This window comes from Neofelis nebulosa, chromosome X (assembly GCF_028018385.1).
Source record: "Neofelis nebulosa isolate mNeoNeb1 chromosome X, mNeoNeb1.pri, whole genome shotgun sequence".
Taxonomy (NCBI): Eukaryota; Metazoa; Chordata; class Mammalia; order Carnivora; family Felidae; genus Neofelis; species Neofelis nebulosa.
This window is the reverse complement of record NC_080800.1, coordinates 32,691,576-32,715,263: the sequence shown is the minus strand read 5'-3', so window position 1 is coordinate 32,715,263 and position 23,688 is coordinate 32,691,576. Positions and strand designations below refer to the sequence as shown.

At 39.7% G+C, this 23,688-nt stretch overlaps 2 protein-coding genes across 2 annotated transcripts in view; one reads left to right on the top strand and one right to left on the bottom strand.

Moving 5' to 3' along the window:
* Positions 1-23,688, bottom strand: part of PRRG1 (proline rich and Gla domain 1) — a 496,749-nt gene that overhangs the window by 402,228 nt on the left and 70,833 nt on the right. The gene's annotated exons all lie outside the window — the stretch shown is intronic.
* LOC131503058 (ferritin heavy chain-like) lies at positions 491-1,250 on the top strand. Its single transcript, XM_058714400.1, has one exon. The coding sequence runs from the start codon at positions 525-527 to the stop codon at positions 1,071-1,073; it is 549 nt and encodes a 182-aa protein (XP_058570383.1). The 5' UTR covers positions 491-524; the 3' UTR covers positions 1,074-1,250.

Genomic DNA, 23,688 nt, shown 5'->3' with positions numbered 1-23,688 from the left:
TACAGGACAAAGAAGAAAATAATTCACCAAAACATTCAAATTCATATTCTCAAAATTATTTTAAGGGAAGAAAATTACTTCATAAAATAAAAAAAGGCTGCTATAGAAGACAACAATTTGAGAATAAAGTTCTTGCAAACTAGAAAAATTAATGCAAAATTAAAAACTCATTAGAAGCCAGGTGCTCAGCCATTTCCCTGTCTTACCCAGGCTCTGATAGAACCTGAACACAGCACTCGTGACCCGCCCCCTTCTTCCATCCTTCACTTCTTTCTCCCCCACCCCCACATAACGGATCTTTCCTCCCCACCCCGCCCCCACCACTTCCCCGTAACGGATTCCACCCGTTGGCCCCATCGCAGAGCCGTTGCTTGGCACTGAGCCTACCTTCCTCCCGCCTCTCTCTTCACTCTTCGCCGGGCAGTCTCCGAGGACACTGCCACCTGCGGCCCTGCTGCTGCCCACCCCGCAGCCCTCGCTTCTGAGCCGCCTTCGCCCTCGTCTTGGTGCCAGCGCCGCCAGCCATGGCCACCGCGCCGTCCTCTCAAGTGCGCCAGAACTACCACCCGCAGTGCGAGGCCGCCATCAACAGCCAGATCAACCTGGAGCTCTACGCCTCCTACGTGTACCTGTCGATGGCCTTCTATTTCGACCGCGCCAACGTGGCCCTGAAGAATTTCTCCAAGTTCTTCCTGCGCCAGTCCCACGAGGAGAGCCAGCATGCCGAGAAGCTGATGCAGCTGCAGAACCAGCGTGGGGGCCGCATCCGCCTCCGCGACATCATGAAGCCTAACCGCGACAACTGGGAGAGCGGCCTGAAGGCCATGGAGTGCGCCTTTCACCTGGGGAAGACCGTGAACCAGAGCCTGCTCGACCTGCACCAGCTGGCCACCGACAAGAACGACGCCCATCTGTGCAGCTTCCTGGAGACCAACTACCTGCACGAGCAAGTCAAGGTCATCAAAGAGCTGGGGGGCTACATCACCAGCCTGCGCAAGATGGGGGCCCCGGAAGATGGCTTGGCAGAGTACCTCTTTGACAAGCTCACCCTGGGCAACAGCGACAAGCACTGAGTTGGGACTGCCTTCCCATAGCCACAGGGTGCATGGTGACTTCCCCTGGTCACCATGCCGGGCATGCATTTTGCAGTATTGCGCTTGCAAAACGTTCCAGTTTTTTTTCTTCCAGTTTTGCCATAAATAAATGAAATTATTTGGTTTCAATAAAGTTATTTGGTTCCTAAATAAATAAAGGTCTCTGGTTCATTCGTGTGTGCATAACTCTAACCTTTTAAGTTTTAAAACAGGTATCCAGGAGTCCCTCCACCCACCCATGCCTCATCCACATACAGCTCAGGATTTCCATAGATGAAAGAAGAAGTTATTCCATGGGACCACGGGAAATGCAAAATTAATCTTCCCACTCTAAACTATAGGCAGATGGGGGTTGGGTGGTGTGAGGTGGGGGGGGGCCCTGGTGAATGTGGGTGGGTGTGCATGGGAAATTATAAGGAAAAAAAAGATGGTGTAGAATTCATCATAGTGGTTTCCTCTAACGAAGAACTGAAGAATGTGATAAGGCAGGGATTAAAGGGAATCTTCAACATTACACGAAGACTTTTTATTTACTAAAATACGCAAACAAAAAAAAATAAAATAAAATATGCAAACATTAATGTTTGAGCTTCTGGGTGGGAACACGGGGGTCTTAGAAGCAGGTATGGCAGAGCATCTTTTTTGACAAGCTCACCCTGGGCAACAATGATAATAAATTGAGCCTTTAGGCTCACTTTCCCATAGACATGGGAGGGACCTCCTAGGCCACCATGCTGGACACGCATAGTGCCCTTACAAAATATTCAGATACAGTTTTCTCCTTCAATTGTACACTTTCTTCTCTCAGAGTAATAAGGTACCAAAAAACCCCACACTACCTGATTAGAAGAGCTGAACAATATCAGGTCAAGGCTAAGGTCAAATTTGTGATATTGAATATGAAGTAGAATAAATCCCCCTAAATGTTAAGCCAGTGAGTCTGGCTGCTTTGAAGAATGTGTAGGGGGTGGAGGAGAGTCAGTCCGGAGATGTTTGTAGCTGGTTGGATGAGAGACACACTGGTGATTGAACAGGAGAGGAAGCTGAAGATAAGGTGACTGAGACAAATTCTAGCTGCATCTGGATGACGCAACAAGATTTGCTCATGGATCAGAGGTAAATGAGAAATGGGAGAAATTATCTAGGTTCTGCTATTGGTACTTGAACACCTGACTTGATGGTAATGCTATTTATTAATCTGAGGATGCTTTCTGGGGAACATGAGGGGTGGGGAAGGCATGTCACGTGAAATCTGAGATGCCTATTAGATATGCAAGTGGAACTGTCATGCAGGGGGTCAGAAGAATGAATCTGGAGCTCAGGTGGGATGTCAGGTTTGGAAATACACACAGAGGTGACATCAGCTACAGATGCTGTTGAGGTCATGGGACCGGATAAGCTCACCAGAAACAAGAGCATAGAGAATGTGGCACAGCCAGCCCCATGCTACTTCTCTATGGATTTTTTTCTGCTTCCCTTTAAAAATTCAGCCTGCCTCTCTATCCATGGAATTTGACCAAATGACATCTGTATCCATGTAAACCCTAAGGTTGTCCCTGCCTAGGAAAAATACTCACGACATGTTTCTTCTGTACCAGGTTGGTTACAAAGGTAAAGGTTAAAATTTAGACTGTCATGCCTTATCAAGGACACATGGCTAGCTTGAGTCTCCTTACAGTGTGCAGATCGCTTTGAACATTTACTAAATAAGAACAATCTTAGTTATATCATAATATCCTTTCACATGTCACCAGGACTGTACTTTAATACTTTCTTAAAAGTGAGGATTGTATCCCTCTGAGTAAGTTTCCAGAAAATGCTCTTGCCCCTTTCCTTTTCTTGGTCAAATTCTATCCTTTCACTCTTTCTCTGCCTGATTTGATGAACTCTCTTCTGACTTTATCTCAGATCATAGATATAGATGTCAAGGGGACTGTTCTCTAGATATGAGGAAGCATAGAGTGAGTATCAATATAAGAGTTTTCAAAACTGGAAATTGACTGGGGATCTTTTCTACTTTCCGGTTTTGGAGGAGCAGTTGGTATAGTGGTTTCTTAACCTCACACTGCCTGGGTTCACATCCCGGCCTAGCCACTTACTAAATTGGGTGAATTTGGGCATGTAATTTACCTTTTCTGTGCCTCCGTTTCCTCCCATGTAAAAGAATGATAATAAAAGCATCAACGCCATCGGTTGCTGAGAAGATTAAATGAGTGAATATGTTTAAATGCTTCCAACAGTGCCTGGCACACAGGGTACACATAAGCCATCATTTATCACCACCACCTTCATCCACTTCTAAGTTCTTGGTGGTGTTCCTTTGGGGAGAAGATTCCACATCTGTACTTTGCCACTGGGGGTCGCTCTTGCATTTCAACCAACTGTGTCATTCTGAATACCGAGAAGGACAAATCCTTGGTAGCTGCTTGGCTGTCAGGTGCCGCCAGGAGTCAGGAGGGTAGATTGCTGTTTTCAGGCCCCAAAGTCAGGCCCAAGCCTGGAGGGGGGGTTGCTGTTTCAATCAGCCTGCCCCTTAAATCGCCCCCTCCAACATTTTTTGCGTATTCTTCCCAACCCAGGTTGCCTGAGCCTCCTCTTTCCAACTTAACTAACATTCCACTCTTCAGAGATGGGAAAGAAAGGACGAAGTGCTACTCCTGATCTGGATGTTTGGACCTGAAATGGAGTGGAATGTGTCAGGGAGAGACAGGATGGGAAGAGGAGACCACCTTGGGGCTACTGATAAAATAATTAAAATTGATAAAATCTCCATGCATGTGGCCATGGACATTCTCAAGTTTTGCTGTACATAAGTATCACCTGCAGAGCTTTAAAAAATCTGAGTGCCCCAGACCCATCCCAGACCAAATACATCAATTTCTTGCACAGGATCTAGACATCCAGGCAATTAAAACCAGCATGAGCACCTTGCTCCTCAAAATGTGTTGTAAACCGGCAGCATCAGCCTCACCTGAGAGCTGATTAGAACCGCAATAGTATTAAGCCCTACCCCAGACCAAATGAATCGGAATCTACCCTTTAACAAGAGCCCAGGTGATCAATATGAACACTGAATTTTGACTGGTACTTTTAACATCCTGGTTGTCAAACCTGACTGCGCCTTGAAATCACCTGGGGAGCAAGAAAATAATCCTGATGCCTCGCTTTAAACTCAGTCATACTCTCACCTAAGTACTGAACCAAAAATAATAAAAACTTACTGCATCTTCAACAGCTATTATTGAATTGGAAACCTCTCATTTTGTTGTTGCGTGTATGCGTGCGTGCACATGCGTGCGTGCACACCCACCCACACGCACACACACCCCATTTTACCCATTTAGTTTTATCACAAACTGGTTTGTGTTAGACTATGGGTTGTCAAACTATGGCTTGCAAGACAAATCCAAGCCACCATCTGGATTTTTTTTAAATATTCTTAAACACTTTATATTTTGGAGCAGTTTTAGGTTCATAGCAAAATTGAAAGGCACAGAGATTTGCCCTGCCCCTACACAGACACAGCCTACACCACTAATACCATCCCATACCAGAGTGGTGAATTTATTACAATTGATGAACCTACACTGACACATTATATTGACCCAAGGTCATAATTTCTATTCAGGTTCACCCTTGGTGTTGTATATTCTGTGGGTCTGGACAAAAGTATAATGACATGTATTCAAGTATTATAGTATCACAGAGTACTTTCACTGCCATAAAGATCTTCTGTGTTCCATCTATTCTTTCCTTCTCCCCTCTAAACCTCTGGCAGCCACTAATATTTTTACTGTGCCCATATTTTTTCATTCAGATATAATTGACATAGCATTATATTAGTTTCAGGTGTACAACACAATGATTCAATATTTGTATATATTGTGAAATAATCACCACGGTAAGTATGGTTAACATCCCAAACCACACAGTTACAGATTTTTGGATGGGGGATGAGAATGTTAAAATTTTACACTTTTAGCAACTTTCAAATATACAGTACTGCATTATTAACTACAGTCACCATGCTGTTCACTGTGTCTCTGATTTAATTTATAACTGGAAGTTTGGACCTTTTGAACTCCTTCCCCCAGGCTGCCCATCCCCTAATCTCCACCTCTGCTTTGGCAATCACCACTCTGTTCTCTGTATCTATGAGTTTGATGTGTTTTTGCTTGTTTTGTTTTTAGATTCTGCATATAAGTGAAATCATATGGTATTTGTCTTTGCCTGACTTATTTCACTTAGCCAAGTGCCCTCAAGGTCCATCTATCTTGTCACAAATACCAAGATTTCCTTCTTTTTATGGCTGAATAATATTCTGTTGTGTGTGCATATAAAATCACATTTTCTTTCTTTTTTTTTAATATATGAAATTTATTGTCAAATTGGTTTCCATACAACACCCAGTGCTCATCCCAAAAAGGTGCCCTCCTCAATACCCATCCCCCACCCTCCCCTCCCTCCCACCCCCCATCAACCCTCAGTTTGTTCTCAGTTTTTAACAGTCTCTTATGCTTTGGCTCTCTCCCACTCTAACCTCTTTTTTTTTTTTCTTCCCCTCCCCCATGGGTTTCTGTTAAGTTTCTCAGGATCCACATAAGAGTGAAAACATATGGTATCTGTCTTTCTCTGTATGGCTTATTTCACTTAGCATCACAATCTCCAGTTCCATCCACGTTGCTACAAAGGGCCAGATTTCATTCTTTCTCATTGCCACGTAGTACTCCATTGTGTATATAAACCACAATTTCTTTATCCATTCGTCAGTTGATGGACATTTAGGCTCTTTCCACAATTTGGCTATTGTTGAGAGTGCTTCTATAAACACTGGGGTACAAGTGCCCCTATGCATCAGTACTCCTGTATCCCTTGGGTAAATTCCTAGCAGTGCTATTGCTGGGTCAGAGGGTAGGTCTATTTTTAATTTTTTGAGGAAACTCCACACTGTTTTCCAGAGAGGCTGCACCAATTTGCATTCCCACCAACAGTGCAAGAGGGTTCCCGTTTCTCCACATCCTCTCCAGCATCTATAGTCTCCTGATTTGTTCATTTTAGCCACTCTGACTGGCGTGAGGTGATATCTGAGTGTGGTTTTGATTTGTATTTCCCTGATAAGGAGCGACGTTGAACATCTTTTCATGTGCCTGTTGGCCATCCGGATGTCTTCTTTAGAGAAGTGTCTATTCATGTTTTCTGCCCATTTCTTCACTGGGTTATTTGTTCTTCGGGTGTGGAGTTTGGTGAGCTCTTTATAGATTTTGGATACTAGCCCTTTGTCCGATATGTCATTTGCAAATATCTTTTCCCATTCCGTTGGTTGCCTTTTAGTTTTGTTGGTTGTTTCCTTTGCTGTGCAGAAGCTTTTTATCTTCATAAGGTCCCAGTAATTCACTTTTGCTTTTAATTCCCTTGCCTTTGGGGAGGTGTCGAGTAAGAGATTGCTGCGGCTGAGGTCAGAGAGGTCTTTTCCTGCTTTCTCCTCTAGGGTTTTGATGGTTTCCTGTCTCACATTCAGGTCCTTTATCCATTTTGAGTTTATTTTTGTGAATGGTGTGAGAAAGTGGTCTAGTTTCAACTTTCTGCATGTTGCTGTGCAGTTCTCCCAGCACCATTTGTTAAAGAGACTGTCTTTTTTCCATTGGATGTTCTTTCCTGCTTTGTCAAAGATGAGTTGGCCATACGTTTGTGGGTCTAGTTCTGGGGTTTCTATTCTATTCCATTGGTCTATGTGTCTGTTTCTGTGCCATCACACTTTCTTTATTCATCCATCAACAGACACTTAGGTTTCTTCCATATCCTTGCAATTATAAATAATTCTTCAATGAGCATGGGAGCATAAATATCTTTTCCAGTTATTGCTTTCTTTCTCTTTGGATAAATACCCAGAAATGGGATTGCTGGATCATATGGTAGTTGTATTTTTATTTTTTTGAAGAAATTTGCATTAGTTCACATTCTCACCAAAAATCCACAGAGGTTCCCTTTTCTCCACATCTTCACTAACACTTGTTATTTCTTTTTTTCAAATTTTTATTTATTTATTTTTGAGAGATAAAGAGAGAAAGTGCTTGCGCAGAGAGGAGCAGAGAGAGACAGAGAGAGGATCCCAGGCAGATTCTCACTGTCAGCACAGGCCCCACTGCAGGACTAGATACCACAAACCATGAGATCACGTCAGCCAAAATCAAGAGTCAGACACTTAACCAGCTGAGCCACCCAGGCGCCCCACTTGTTACTTCTTTTTGACAATAGCCATCATGACAGGTGTGAGGTGACATCTCATTGTGGTTTTGATTTGTATTTCCCTGATGATTCGTGACGCTGAGCATCTTTTTTCACATGTCTGTTGGCCATTTGGGTATTCTCTTTGGAAAAATGTCTATTCAGATCCTCTTCCCATTAAAAAAAATTTTTTTTAAGTTTATTTAGTTTTGAGAGAGACAGAGAGAGAGAGCAGGGGAGGGGCAGAGAGAGAGGTAGAAAGAGAATCCCAAGCAGGCTCTGCACTGTCAGCACAGAGCCCAGTGTGGGGCTTGAACTCACAAGCAGTGAGATCATGACCTGAGCCCAAACCAAGAATTGGACACTTAATCGACAGAGCCACCCAGGTGCCCCATCTGCCTTTTTTTTTTTTAAAGACAGCTGATTTATTTTGTATTTATTTGAGATTTTGTTTTATTTTATTTTATTTTATTTTATTTTATTTTATTTTAAGTTTAAGTAGGCTCCATGCCCAACATGGGGTTGAACTCACACCCCTGAGATCAAGAGTCACATGCTCCACCAACTGAGGTGCCCAGAAGCCCAGATCCTCTGACCATTTTTTAATAGGACAGTTTGTACTTTTGCTTCTTAGTTATAGGAATTCTTTATATATTTTGGATATTGTCCCCTTATGAAATATGATTTGTAAATATTTTCACCCATTTAGTAGGCTGTCTTTTCATTTTGTTCATGGTTTCCTTTGCCGTGCAGAAGCTTTATAGTTTGATGTAGTCCCACTTGTTTATTTTTTTCTTTTGTTGCTTTTGGTATCAAATCCAAAAAATCATCACCGAGACTGATGTCAAGGCTCTTACTCCCTATCTTTTCTAGGATTTGTAAGGTTTCAGGTCTTATGTTCAGTCTTTATTTGGAGTTGATTTTTGTGTACGGTTTAAGAAAGTGATCTAGTTTCATTCTTTTGCATATGCTGTCCAGTTTTCCCAGCACCATTTACTGAAGAAACTTCTTTCCCCATTTTATATTTTGGTTCCTTTATCATAAATTAATCGACCATATATGTGTGGGTTTATTGCAGGGTTATTTTGTTCCACTGTTCTATGTGCCTATTTTTGTGCCAAAACCATACTGTTTTTGATTACTGTCCCCAGATTTTTGCCTTTTCCAGAATGTCATATAATTGGAATTATACTATATAATCATAGTCTTTTCAAATTGGCTTTTTTCACTTAGTAGTATGCATTTGAGTTTCCTCCATATATTTTCATGGTTTGATAGCTTTTCTAGCAGTGATTAATATTCTATTTTCTGGATGTACCACAATTTATTTATCCATTCATCTACTGAAGGACATTCCTTGGTTGCTTCCAAGGTTTGTCCATTATGAATAAGGCTGCTATAAACACCTGCATGCAGGTTTTTGTGTGGACATAAGTTTTCAATACCTTTGGGTAAGTACCAATGAACACGAATGCTGGATCATATTGTAAATGTTTAGTTTTACAAGAAACCATCAGACTGTCTTCAGAAGTGGCTATGCAATTTTGCATTCCTACCAGCAATGAATGAGAGTTGCTTTTGTTCCACAACCTAGCCAGCATTTACTGTTGGTAGTGCTCTAGATTTTGACGATTCTCATAGGTATGTAGTTATATCTCATTTCGGTTTTAGTTTGCATTTAGTTGATGACGTATGATGTGAACCATTTTTCATATGCTTATTTGCCATCTTTATATCTTGTTGGTGAGGATTCTGTCAAGGAATTTGGACCATTTTTTTTTAACTTGTTTTATTTTTTATTTTTTTAAATTTACATCCAAATTAGTTAGCATATAGTGCAACAATGATTTCAGGAGTAGATTCCTTAGTTCCCCTTACCCATTTAGCCCATCCCCCCTCCCACAACCCCTCCAGTAACCCTCTGTTTGTTCTCCATATTTATGAGTCTCTTCTGTTTTGTCCCCCTCCCTGTTTTTATATTATTTTTGTTTCCCTTCCCTTAAGTTCATCTGTTTTGTCTCTTAAAGTCTTCATATGAGTTAAGTCATATGATATTTGTCTTTCTCTGACCAATTTCATTTAGCATAATACCCTCCAGTTCCATCCACGTAGTTGCAAATGGCAAGATTTCATTCTTTTTGATTGCCAAGTAATACTCCATTGTCTATATATACCACTTCTTCTTTATCCATTCATCCAGCGATGGACATTGGGCTCTTTCCATACTTTGGCTATTGTTGATAGTGTTGCTATAAACATGGGGGTGCATGTGTCCCTTTAAAACAGCACACCTGTATCCCTTGGATAAATGCCTAGTAGTGCTATTGCTGGGTTGTAAGGTAGTTCTATTTTTAATTTTTTGAGGAACCTCCATACTATTTTCCAGAGTGGTTGCACCAGCTTGCATTCCCAGACTTTGGACCATTTTTAAATCAGGTTGGTTGTTTTGTTATTGTTGAGATTTAAGTATTCTTTGTATATTTTGGTAATCGTCCTTTATCAGATGTGTCCTTTTCAAATATTTTCTCACAGTCTGTGCCTTGTCTTCTCACTTTCTTAACATTGTCTTTTCCAGGGAAGAAAAATTTAATTTTAATGAAATCCAGTTTATCAATAATTTCTTTCATGGACTGTGTCTTTATACTTGTCTCTAAAAATTCATTTTCATACTCCAGGTCACCTAGGTTTTCTCTTATGTTATTTTCTGGGAGTTTTATAATTTTGTGTTTTACATTTAGATCACAGAGTTAAATTTTGTGAAGGTATAAGGTCTGTGTCTAGATTCATTTTTTTTGCATGTGGATGTCCGGTTTTTCCAATACCATTTCTTGACCAGACTATCTTTCCTCCATTGTATTGCCTTCGCTCCTTCGTCAAAGTTCAGTTGATTATATTTATATGGATCTATTTCTGGGCTATTTTATTTCATTAAATGATTTGGCTATTCTTTTACCAGTACCACACTGTCCTGATTACTGTAGCTTTACAGTAAGTCTTGACGTTGGGTAGTGTCAGTTCTCCAACTTTATTCTTCTATTTTACTGTAGAATTGGCTAGTCTGGGTCTTTTGCCTCTCTATACCAACTTTAGAATAATTTTGTTGATATACATAAAATAATTTGCTATGGTTTTCACTATATGTCTTTAAAAAATTTTTTTTAAATGTTTATTTATTTTTGAGAGATAAAGAGCACCAATGGGGAAGGGGCAAGGAGAGAGAGAGACAGAATTCGAAGCAGGCTCCAGGCTCTGAGCTGTCAGCACACAGGCTGACGCAGGGCTCGAACTCACAAGCTGTGAGATCATGACCTGAGCTGGAGTTGGACATTTAACCAACTGAGCCACCCAGGCGCCCCACACTATGTGTCTTTGTAATAAAATTTTATTGGAACTAAGCCATGAGCATTTATATGCTATGGCTGGGTTTGTACCACAAAGGTAGTAGGTGAGACAGAATCCATATGTCCCACAAAGCCTAAAATATTTACTATCTTGTCTTTTCTTTATTATCTTGCCTTTTACGGAAATGTTTGCTGACCCTTGTGCAGCATGACAGGCTCTAAATATATCTAAAACTGCCAAATATTTTTTTAAAAAATTTTTTAATGTTTATTTTTTGAGAGAGAAGGAGAGACAGAGTGTAAGCTGGGGAGGGGAGACACAGACACAAAGAGAGAGGGAGACACAGAATCTGAAGCAGGCTCCAGACTCTGAGCGGTCAGCCCAGAGTCCAGCGCGGGGCTCAAACTCACAAACCGTGAGATCATGACCTGAGCAGAAGTCAGACACTTAACTGACTGAGCCACCCAGGCGCCCCTAAAACTGCCAAATATTTTTAACATTTTAATTGCCTTTATATCTTCAATATGCTCTTTGCAGTTTTGCCATCAATTTCTCTACAACCACCACCCTTTGGTATAAAAGAAAGCAATTACTTGAATTAATTACATCTAAAATGCTAGTGATTTAATCCATTATCTCAGCAGAGAGAGTACAGGCAGATGCTGTTGATTAATCCAACAGCCATTTCACCCCTTCTTTGTTATTAAGAGTGCTCCCTGGTTTTTGTGAAGTAACAATGTGCCCAGTTCCTTGGCATAAATCATATTAGTCTAAATTGATCATGAAAGTTTTCTTCCTATTTCAAGATACTTTACAGAGCCTCTTGTGCTTCTAGGGTTGACTACATGACTAAGTTTTGACCTAAGATGTAAATAGAAATAGCCTAGATTTCTGAAAAAAACTTTACTTGCCTGAGAAAGGTGATGAATTTTGCAAAAAGAAATCATTTTACCCTATTCTTGTCATTCTGATTGTGATGCTGGTATGAGAGGATATAATGTCAAGTGCAAGGGCAGCCACCCTGTAACCATGAGGATAAAGCCAAGAGAATTATAGAACCCAGTGTAGAGCTCTATTATACTTTATCCAGAGGCATAAACTATGACATTTCCTCCACACACCCCACCCCCATCTCCAGCTTCTTGATAAACACAATTAACCTCATTGCTTAAGTTCCTTTGTGGACATTCTGTTAGTTATGATTCATCTAACAGGTATGAGACGACTACAAGGAGATGGTATTTTTCAACTTCATTCAAAATTAAATCTACTTTTTGCCCTTATTTTTAAATACTCAGTATTTGCCAAGTGCCTGCTCTATGTGAGGTACTGTTTCTGATTCCTTCCAGACATTATCTGTGTCATTCTCACAACAACCCTACGATATATGGATCATCCTTATTTTACAAGTGAGAAAATGGTTTCAAGATAGTGAGTGTCATAGTCTGGAACCACACAGCTAGTAAGTCAGGGAGTCAAAATCCCATCCCCTAACCAACCTCCCCTCTGGTAACCAGCAGTTTGTTCTCTATATTTAAGAGTCTGGTTTGTGTATTTTTTCTTTGTCTCGTTTTTTAAATTGCACATGAGTGAAATCACATGGTTTTTGTCTTTCTTTGATTTATTCCATTTAGCAGTATACCTTCTAGGTCCATCCATGTTGTTGCAAATGGCAAGATTTAATTTGTTTTTATGGCTAGGTTGTGTGTGTGTGTGTGTGTGTGCGTGTGTGTGCATGCACGTGCACGCAAACTGGCACAGCCACTCTGAAAAACAGTATGGAGCTTCCTCAAAAAGTTAAAAATAGAATTACCCTACAACCAGCAATTGCACTAGGTATTTATCCCAAGGATATAAAATGCTGATTCGAAGGGCCACATGCACCCCAATGTTTATAGCAGCTCTATCAACAATAGCCAAGTTATGGAAAGAACCCAAATGCTCATCGACTGATGAAGGGATAAAGAAGATGTGGTATACATACACAATGGAATATTATTTGGCAGTCAAAAAGAATGAAGTCTTGCCATTTGCAACAGTGTGGATGGAACTAGAACGTATTATCCTAAGTGAAATAAGTCAGAGAAAGACAAATATCATATGATTTCACTCATATGTGGAATTTAAGAAACACAACAGATGAACATAGGGGAAGGGAAGGAAAAATAAGATAAAAACAGAGAGGGAGGCAAACCATAGGAGACTCTTAAATACAGAGTATAAACTGAGGGTTGCTGGAGGGGAGGTGGGTGTGGGGATGGGCTACATGGGTGATGGGCATTAAGGAGGGCATTTGTTTGGATGAGCACTGGGTATTGTATGGAAGTTATAAATCACTGGGTTCTACTCCTGAAACCAATACTACACTGTATATTAACTAACTTGAACTTAAAGAAATAAATTATGTATTCTTAAAGAAAGGAGAGAGGACCAAATGGACATTTTTCCAGAGAAGACATCCAGATGGCCAACAGACACATGAAAAGATGCTCAACATCACTAATAATCAGGGAAATGCAAATTGAAACCATAATGAGATATTACCTTACATCTGCCAGAATGAAAAAGAAAACAAGAGTGTGGAGAATAGGGAAAAACAGCATGGAGGTTCCTCAAAAAAATTAAAAAACAGAAATACCATATGACCCATAGTCCCACTACTGGGCAATTACCCAAAGAAAATGAAAACGCTAATTAGAAGAGGTATCTTCACCCAATGTTTATTTCAGAACTATTACAATAGCCAAGCTATGGAAGCAGCCCAAGTGTCCATTCACAGATGAATGGATGAAGAAGATGTGGCAAATATATACAATGGAATATTACTTGGGAGTATGCGGTGTGTATCTCATTTCCTGCAAAGGGCTTCTCTGATGCTAAATCATGGGACAACTCAAGCAAGTACAAACTGCAAGCATAAGACAAATAAAACATGTGGAATTATCTTGACTAACGAAAGATGGGAGTTGTTATTGGACAATTCTTTCTCTCGTATGTCCCTTAAGCAGATAGTTCTAAGATGCATTTCATGAGGCAACTTAGAAGGTTGCCAAGATCACATACCTGTTACCTTTAGCAATGGCCAACTTAATTATATATCCTTGTTTTGGCCTTCTCTTCCCCCATTAACACCCTTCTATACATCATTCCTGCTCCCTGGGATCAGCTTGCAAATAAACTACCTCACAGAGCTTTTTGTCTGTTTGGGGCAGAACATAAGCTAAGACATGAACAGAGAGAAATGCATACACTGTAATTGGATATTTGATGATATTAAGACATTACTGTTTATACTTTTGAGTCTGATAATGATACTGTGGTTGTGGTAGATAGTGTCCAAAGATGGCTCCAATGATCTTCACCTGCTGGTATTCAGACCTTTGTGTAGTTCCTCCCACAATGAATCCAAAATGAACTGTGATTTACTTTAACCATTCAAATGTGGCAGAAGTGATGCTATGCTCGCTCAGTGTCTAAGCGTCAAGAAGCCCTGGAAGCTTCCACTTCCATACTTTGGGCGACCCTTAGTTTTCATGTAAGAAGTCTAGCTGCCTCACCAGAGTGATAACATGCACCAGCCACACACAGAAACCACACAGAGAGGCCACATAGAGAGGAAGAGGCTCTGAGATTACACTGAAAGAGAGAGGTCCACCCACCCCAGCATCCCATCTGAGCTCCTCCTTCCAGACAAATCTGCCACTGTGCCAGACATATGAGTGAGACATTTTGGATACTCTAGCCCACTCAAATCCTCACATGAATTCTGCTGCAGCTGACATCAAAGATAAGTCATCATGCTGTGCTGTGTCTGAACTTTTGACCGGTAGAATTATTAAAAATAATAAAGTGGCAGTTGTTTTCAGGATCTAAATTTTGTAGAAGAGGAAGGAAAACTTCCAAATTTATTCTATGAGTCCAGTATCACCCTGATATCAAAACCAGATAAAGACACCACACACACAAGAAAAGAGAGAATTATAGGCCAACAACTCTCGTGAATATAGATGCAAAAAATCCTCAATAAAATATCAGCAAACCAAATTCAACAATACATTAAAAAAAAATCATGCACCGTGAGCAAGTGGGATTTATTCCAGGGATGCAAGGGTGGTTCAACATTCACAAAACAATCAAAGTGATGCATCCCATCAAGAAGAGAAAGGTAAAACCCATCCAATCATTTCAATAGATGCAGAAAAAGCATTTGATAAAGTACAACATCCATTCATGATAAAAACCCTCTGCAAACTAGGTATAGAGGAAAATACCAGAACATAATAAAGGCTTCATATGAAAAACCCACAGCCAACATCCTACTCAATGGGGCAAAACTGAGAGCTTTTCCCCTAAGGAAAAGGTCACAAGACAAGGATGTCTACTTTCACCACTTTTATTCAACATAGTACTGGAAGTCTAGCCATAGCAATCAGACAACATAAAGAAACAAAAGGCATCCAGATCGGTAAGGATGAAGTAAAACTCAATATTTGCAGATGACATGATACTATATATAAAAAACTCTAAAGACTCCACCAAAAAAGCTACTAACTGATAAATGAATTCAGTAAAGTCATAAGATACAAAATCAATGTACAGAAATCTGTTGCATTCCTATATGCTACTAATGAAGCAGCAGAAAGTGTAATTAAGAAAATAATCCTATTTAAAATTGCACCAAAGACAATAAAATATCTAGGGGTAAACTTAACCAAAGATGTGAAAGACCTATAAAACAGTGATCAAAGAAATTGACGACAATGCAAAGAAATGGAAAGACATTCCATGCTCATGCTCATGGGTTGGAAGAACGAATATTGTTAAAATGTCTATACCACTCAAAGCAATCAGCAGATTTAATGTAGTTCCTAGCAAAATACCAACAGCATTTTTCTCAGAACTGGAACGACTAATCCTAAAGTTTGTATGGAACCATAAAAGACCTTGAATAACCAAAGCAATCTTGAAAAAGAAACAGAAAAGCAAAACTGGAGGTATCACAATTCTAGACTTCAAGGTGTATTACCAAGTGGTGGTAATTAAAACAGTATGGTAAAGGCACAAAAATACACACATAGATCAATAGAACAGAATAGAGAGACCACAAATAAACCTACAAGTATGTGGTTGACAGTCTATGACAAAAGAGGCACAAGAATACACAATGAGGAAAATACAGTCTCTTCAAATGGTACTGGGAAAACTGGACAGCTACATGTGAAAGAATGAAACTGGACTGCTTTCTTATACTATATACCAAAATAAACTCAAAATGCATTACGGACCTAAATTTGAGACTCCAAACCACACAAATCCTAGTAGAAAGCAAAGGCAGTGATTTTTCTGACATTGGCTGCAGCAGTATTTTTACAGCTATGTCTCCGGAGGCAAGGGAAACAAAAGCAAAAATAAACTATTGGGACTACATCAAAATAAAAAGCTTCTGCACAGCAAAGGGAGCAATCAACAAAACTGAAAGGTAGATTATGGGATGGGAGAAGGTACTTGCAAATGACATATCCAATAAAAGGTTAGTATCGAAAATATATAAAGAACTGATACAACTCAACACCCAAAAAGACAAATAAGCCAATTAAAAATGGACAGAGGATGTGAACGGACATCTCTTCAAAGAAGACATCCAGAGGGCCAACCAACACATGAAAACATGCTCAACATCACTCATCATCAGGGAAATGCAAAACAAAACCACAACGAGCTATCACCACACCTGTCAGAATGGCAGAAATAAAAAGCAAGAAACAACATGTGTTGGTGACAGTGTGGAGAAAAAGGAACCCTCTTGCAATGCTGGTATACAAGCTGGTATAGCCACTGTGGAAAACGGTATGGAGGTTCCTCAAAAAATTAAAAATAGAATTACCATATGATCCAGTAATCCACTACTGGGTATTTACCCCCAAAATACAAAACCCCTACTTCAGAGGGATACATGCACCATTATGTTTATAGCAGCATTATTTACAATTGCCAAACATGGAAACAGCCCAAGTGTCCACTGATAGATAAATGGATAAAGAAGATGCAGTATATATATATATATATATATATATATATATATATATATATGGGAATATTACTCAGCTGTAAAAAAGAATAAAATCTTTCCATTTTATGAAAGTCTTTCCATTTTATGAAATCTTTCCATTCCATGAAACCATATGATTGGATCTAGAGGGTATAATGCTAAGTGAAATAAGCCAGTCAGAGAAAGATATATACCATATGATCTCACTCATATGAGGAATTTAAGAAATGAAACAAGCAAAGGGGAAAAAAGAGAAGCAAACTAAGAAGCAGACACTTAACTATAGAGAACAAGCTGATGGTTACCAAAAGGGAGATGGAGGGGGTGGGTCAAAGACAGGATGGGGATTAAAAAGTACACTTATCATGATGAAAAAAATAAATAAAATAAAAATAAAGGTTCTTATTTTAAAAAAGGATCTAATTTTGGGGATAATTTATTATACACAAGTAGATAACCAAAACAGTGGTTAGGGATTTTTTTTTAAAGTTCTCATCTTTTATAAATATATACTGAAATATTTACAGATAGGAAAATCATAAATCACATGGTTCAGAAACATCTGATCATCTGAGTCAACCTGGACTTCAAAAAATACTAAGATGGCCGAGGCTAAGGAGTAAATTTCAGAAAGAAACTTTCCCTTTGCTTGTCTCAAACTGCCATCTTTGGTCAACTCATAGTGAAGGACAGATATGGAATTCATACCCAGGGCTGCTGACTCTAAAGCTTCTGCTTTTAACAACCCTTAGGCTATTTTGCTACTATTTTGTAAACTCTATGTCTGGATAAAAACTGCTAGAGAAAAATCCAGTGATAGTAAGGTGAATGCCTTATCTTTTGACCTCAGTTCAGTAATATACAAGATACTTTTGGCAGTGTAGACAGGCAGGGGGTAACCTTTCTTCCAGCCAAACAAGTTGCTTTACATTAAGAGAAGATGTTTATATTCTTCAGTGACTCAAGCAAGGAATCCTCTCTCTTTATCCTGGATCGCATTTACACTCTGTCAACTAACAACCTTGGCATTTTAAAAGGATTATAATCTTTCTAACCTCTGCTCTCACAGGTTTTTTTGTTTTGTTTTGTTTTGTTTTTTAGTAATTCCCTTGAAGATAAATTAGCACTCTTTTAAGCATTTAATCTTTTTCCTTTCAGCAATTTCTCTTGGGGGCACATGTGAAGATTTTTGTTTTATTTTCCCATAAATGTCGCATAACCTGTCAGATGTTCATTCCTGAGACATGGAATTGCTACATTTTAGACTATCTGGACTTCTCCATCTACCCTCAAAAAGGGTTATGTGATGTTGACTACTTCAGGCCATGGAGTTGATGCTTAACAAGGTTCAAAGGTGACAATCTTCTACAACCTGATGGGCTAGATATCTTCAGGGAAACAAAGAGAGAGTTAAAGAGAAGAATATAAATGATCCCTGACTTCCTGAGTTTGGCCAATTATATGAACAGGATGACTCTGGGGGTAGGTGGTAAGCGGGTCATGGCCTTAGTGGTATGCTTTTTAGCTTCTGAGAAGGCTTCTTACCCCTACCTCACAAAGGAAAGGATCACATAATACATTCCCATCAACTAAAAATAACATGTTTGACACATAGAAGGTAAAGTGCTTGGGCATCTTTTCCTTATTAAAAGCAATATTTGATTAAAAAAAGGTGTGAGTACTTTTTCTATAACAGTGGGGCCAATGAAAGTTCATAATGAAGAGACAGGATTTCTAACAAACTTTTTTGGCATAAGGCAGCATTTCTCATATTGTGTATTTGGGAAACATTTGGTCTGAGATACATTTATCTTTTAAAAAATTTTATGATCAATTAAGCCTGGAAAACACTTATATCATGACTCATTTCTTAGATATTTGCAATGCATAATATCATATTATGGCTCTAAAAACTATTGCAATTCAAAAGGCAAGCTAAGTAATGTTAGGTAGGAGACTACTTTTGCTCCAGAAGATAGAAAGGACCTTTTGCCTTTGGTAATTTCTGGATATTATGTTGAAGTGATAAACGGCGCATACTCTTTACAACCTAAGCACAGGAAATCATAACAAATGAAATTCATGTAAGAAAAATGCAAAATTTTATTTAAAAAAATTCCCAGAGTAGTGGTGGAAATTCCAGGGAAATCAAACTGGGATTTAAAGCAAGTTGAAAAAGATATCCAGAATAAAGTTTTATAAGCAAATTGACAAGTAAATATGATCCAAATAGGGAAAATGGCAAAGTATAGGTTAGAAAAGGTCATGTACAGGGGCGCCTGGGTGGCTCAGTCGGTTAAGTGTCTGACTTCAGCTCAGGTCATGATCTTGCGGTTCGTGGGTTCATGCCCTGCATCGGGCTCTGTGCTGACAGCTCAGAGCCTGGAGCCTGCTTCAGATTCTGTGTCCCCCGCTCTCTCTCTCTCTGCCTCTCCCCCACTCATACTCTTGCTCTCTCTCTCTCTCTCTCAAAAATAAAAAAATAAACATTAAAAAATTTAAAAAAAGAAAGGAAAGGTCATGTATAATCCAAAATGAGATTTTTTCATTGCCCTGTATTTTTTTGGAAATAAACAATTTTCTGAGCTTCTATCATGACTACTTAAATGCTGATCTGAAGGTCCCCAACACAGTAAGTTTGTACCAGAATATAAAGCAATTCGCTGTTTCTTTCACTGATAAAGTCTTGCTTCCAAAAATATGTAAGTTAAATTAAACAATGTGCTTGGTGAAATATTTGATTCACATAGTGGGCTAAGGTGTTATCTTGTTGCAAATAATTATTAGAGTTTGCAGACCAGCATTTTAAGTAGCATTGTCCTGGATAATATAAAATATATGAACACAAAGATACAGGCTTGAAATTTAGACAAGTCCACTGTTTTTGGTTGTTTTTTTTTTTTTTTTTTTTTTTTAGTTTGTATTTTTGAGAGAGATAGAGGGGGGGGGGGGGGAGAGAGCACACATGCATGAGTGGGGGAGGGACAGAGAGTGAGAGAGAGAATCCCAAGCAGGATCTGGGCTGTCAGCACAGAGCTCCATGTGTGCCTCAATCCCACACACTTGTGAGATCATGACCTGAGCTGAAATTAAGAATCAGATGCTTAAATCCTGAAAAAGAAAACCAAAGATGGAGGCATCACAATTCCGGACTTCAAGCTGTATTACAAGGCTGTAATCATCAAGACAGTATGGTACTGGCACAAAAACAGACACTTAGATCAATGGAAGAGAGAACCCAAAAACGGACCCACAAATGTATGTCCAACTAATCTTTGACAAAGCAGGAAAGAATAGCCAATGGAAAAAAGACAGTCTCTTCAGCAAATGGTGCTAGGAAAACTGGACAGCAATATGAAGAATGAACCTGGACCATTTTCTTACACCATACACAAAAATTAACTCAAAATGGATAAAAGACCTAAATGTAAGACAGGAAGTCATCAAAATCCTAGAGAAGAAAACAGGCAACAAGCTCTTTGACCTCAGCTGCAGCAGAGTCTTACTTGACACGTCCCCAGAGGCAAGGGAAACAAAAGCAAAAATGAACTATTGGGGCTCATCAAAATAAATTGCTTCTGCACAGTGAAGGAAACAATCAGCAAAACTAAAAGTCAACCGATGGAATGGGAGAAGATATTTGCAAATGACATACCAAATAAAGGGTTAGTATCCAAAATCTATAAAGAACTTATCAAACGCAACACCCAAAAACCAAATAATCCAGTGAAGAAATGGGCAAAAGATATGAATAGACACTAATCCAAAGAAGACATCTACATGGCCAATTGACACCTGAAAAGATGCTCAACATCACTCATCATCAGGGAAATACAAATCAAAACCACAATGAGATTCCACCTCACACCTGTCAGAGTGGCTAAAATAAACAACTCGGGCAACAACAGATGTTGGCAAAGATGAAAAGAAAGGGGAACCCTTTTGCACTGATAGTGGGAATGCAAACTGGTGGAGCTACTCTGGAAAACAGTATGGAAGTTCCTCAAAAAATTAAAAATAGAACTACCCTATGACCCAGCAATTGTACTACTAGGTATTTATCCAAAGGATATAAAAATACTGATTTGAAGGGGCACATGCATCTCAATGTTTATAGCAGCACTATTGACAATGGCCAAAGTACAGAAAGAGCCCAAATAAATGCCCATCGAATGATGAATAAAGAAGATGTGGCATATATATATGTACACACACACACACAATGGAATATTATTTGACAATCAAAAAGAATGAAATCTTGCCATTTGCAACAATGTGAATGGACCTGGAGGGTATTATGCTAAGCGAAGTAAGTCAGTCAGAGAAAGACAAATATCATATGATTTCATTCATATGTAGAATTTAAGATACAAAACAGAATAAACATAAGGGAAGGGAAGCAAAAATAATATAAAAGCAGAGAGGGAGACAAATCATAAGAGACTCCTAGAAACAGAGAACAAACTGAGGGTTGCTGGCAGGGTGTTGGGTGGGAGGGAAGGGCTAAAGGGGTGAGGGGCATTAAGGAGAACACTGGTTGGGATGAGCACTGGGTGTTATATGTAGGTGATGAATCACTAAATTCTATCCCTGAAAAAAATATATTGTGATTAAAAAATAAACATTAAAAAACAAAAATAAATAAATATAAACATAAATACATTAAAAAAAAAAAAAAAGAGTCCGATGCTTGACTGAATGAACCACCCAGGTGCCCCTAGGCAAATACACTGTAAGTAAAATAATTCAGGTTACAGAAAAGCATGGTGCCATTTTTGAAAAATTTGTGCGCGTGGTGTGTTTGTGTGTACATGTGTGCATGCATGGAATGCTGACTACAAGAATGAGCTTCAGGGGCGCCTGGGTGGCTCAGTCGGTTAAGTGTCCGACTTCGGCTCAGGTCACGATCTCGCGGTCCGTGAGTTTGAGCCCCGCGTCGGGCTCTGTGCTGACCTCTCAGAGCCTGGAGCCTGTTTCAGATTCTGTGTCTCCCTCTCTCTCTGACCCTCCCCCGTTCATGCTCTGTCTCTCTCTGTGTCAAAAATAAATAAACGTTAAAAAAAATTTTGAAAAAAAAAGAATGAGCTTCAAAATCATAACTATGGTTAGTTTGGGGTGGTAGGATTTCAGGAGATTTTAGCATTTTATAATTTATTATACTGTTTGTATGTTTTCTACAACCATGCATCATTGCCCTCAGTATACCAGAAACTGCAAGGGATCCTTGAAATGTGGAAATTAGATGGAACAAAACAAAAGATGGAAATCACAACCCAAATGCCCAGGATAGGAGTGCTAGAATAGCTGCTCCGCTTTCAGAGGTAGCAAATATCATGAATAACAGGAAGCCTGGAGTAAATGAAGAGAGTGATTAGTTGGGTACTACAGGAGGGAACACACACTGTTGCCCATAGCCTCTTCCCCTACTCTCCATGCTTTGCAGTAGCAGTTGAAGCAAAAGCTTTTAGATGAATGCAGTACGTGTGGAAGCTCAAGCCAGTTGGTTGGGGACAGTGCCCACAGCCCACACCCAGGAAGAACAAGAAGCATTCAAACCCAGAAAACCAGCACTACACCAAAAATATGAGCGGACTCTCTCCAAATTCACTACCAGCTGGAGTACTAGCTGCCCCAACCCTGGCCCTATCAAGCTTTCTAAATTTGCACAGTAGAATGTCTAACAAGGAATCTCAAAACCAAACATAAGCACACAACAAAGAAACAACATCAAATACTTGAAGAAGACTTAGTAAAAAGTGAATTATAAAAAAAGTTATATTGGAGGCAGTCCAAGATGGCAGTGTGGGAAGACCCTGAATTCAGCTCCTCCCATTGACACATTGAATCTACACCTAAACATAAAGCAAGTGCTCCACAAGTAGAACCGAGGGCAGACTGAATACCTTCTGCACAACAAACAATAGAGGAACCCCGCAGAGAAGAGTGGGAGAAAAGGCAACAGAGTAACAATGGGAACCTCATCCCCAAAGTGATGATATTACTGAGGCACCTGTGTACAGACTTGCCTGCCCTGGGACGCAGCAAAATAATAGCAGTTTAAAGGGTAACTAGACCATCAATGAATGATATCCATTTACTAACCCCAGAGCATTTGCCAAATGGTAGAGGAACTGTTGAAATTCTCTCTGAGGTTGGAGGCACTGGCAAGTTCCAATGTTTACGTTTCATCTTCGCCTTGACAAGTGTTATGGAAGCAGGCTCCAGGCACTCTAGCCAGCCTGCTAGGGCCACCCTAGTAAGCCCCAAGTCCCTAGCTCACACCAGCTCCAGCTGTCCCCCAAAGGCAACCCTCTGCCCATGCCAGCTCCCCCGCTCCAGCCATCCCACCAAGGCGACTCCAGCACTGCATGCTCCAGGACTCCCCTGTACAGTGTCGACCAAGCCATTTCACCAAGACCATCCCAGCGCAAAATGCACTGGGACACCCCCAGCCCACACCCACTCCAGCTCCAGCCATTCCGCCAAGGCAGTCAGGCATGGCATACTCTGGGACAACTGTAACAAAAGACAAAGATGGCATTACATGAGGATAAAAGGGTAAATTCCAGAAGAGGATATAAAATTCATAAATAATTATGCACCTAACACAGAAGGACCTAAATACATAAAAACAAATATTAACAGACATAAAGGAAGATAGTGACAGCAATACAATAACAGAAGGGGCCTTTAACACCCCACTTACATCAATGGATAGATCATCCACACAGAAAATCAATAAGGAAATACTGGCTTTAAGTGACACATTAGAGCAGGTAGATTTAATAGATACATACAGAACATGTCATTCAAAAACTACGGAACACATATTCTTTTCAAGTGCACATGTAACATTCCCCAGGATAGATCACATGTTAGGCCACAGAACAAGTCTCAATAAATGTAAGTAGATTGAAAGTATTTTAACATTTCTCCTGACCACAATGATATGAAACTAGAAACCAGGTACAAAAAGAT

Excerpts from the sequence above, each read along its gene's own strand:
- LOC131503058 (XM_058714400.1), top strand. The coding sequence starts at position 525 with ATGGCCACCGCGCCGTCCTCTCAAGTGCGCCAGAACTACCACCCGCAG.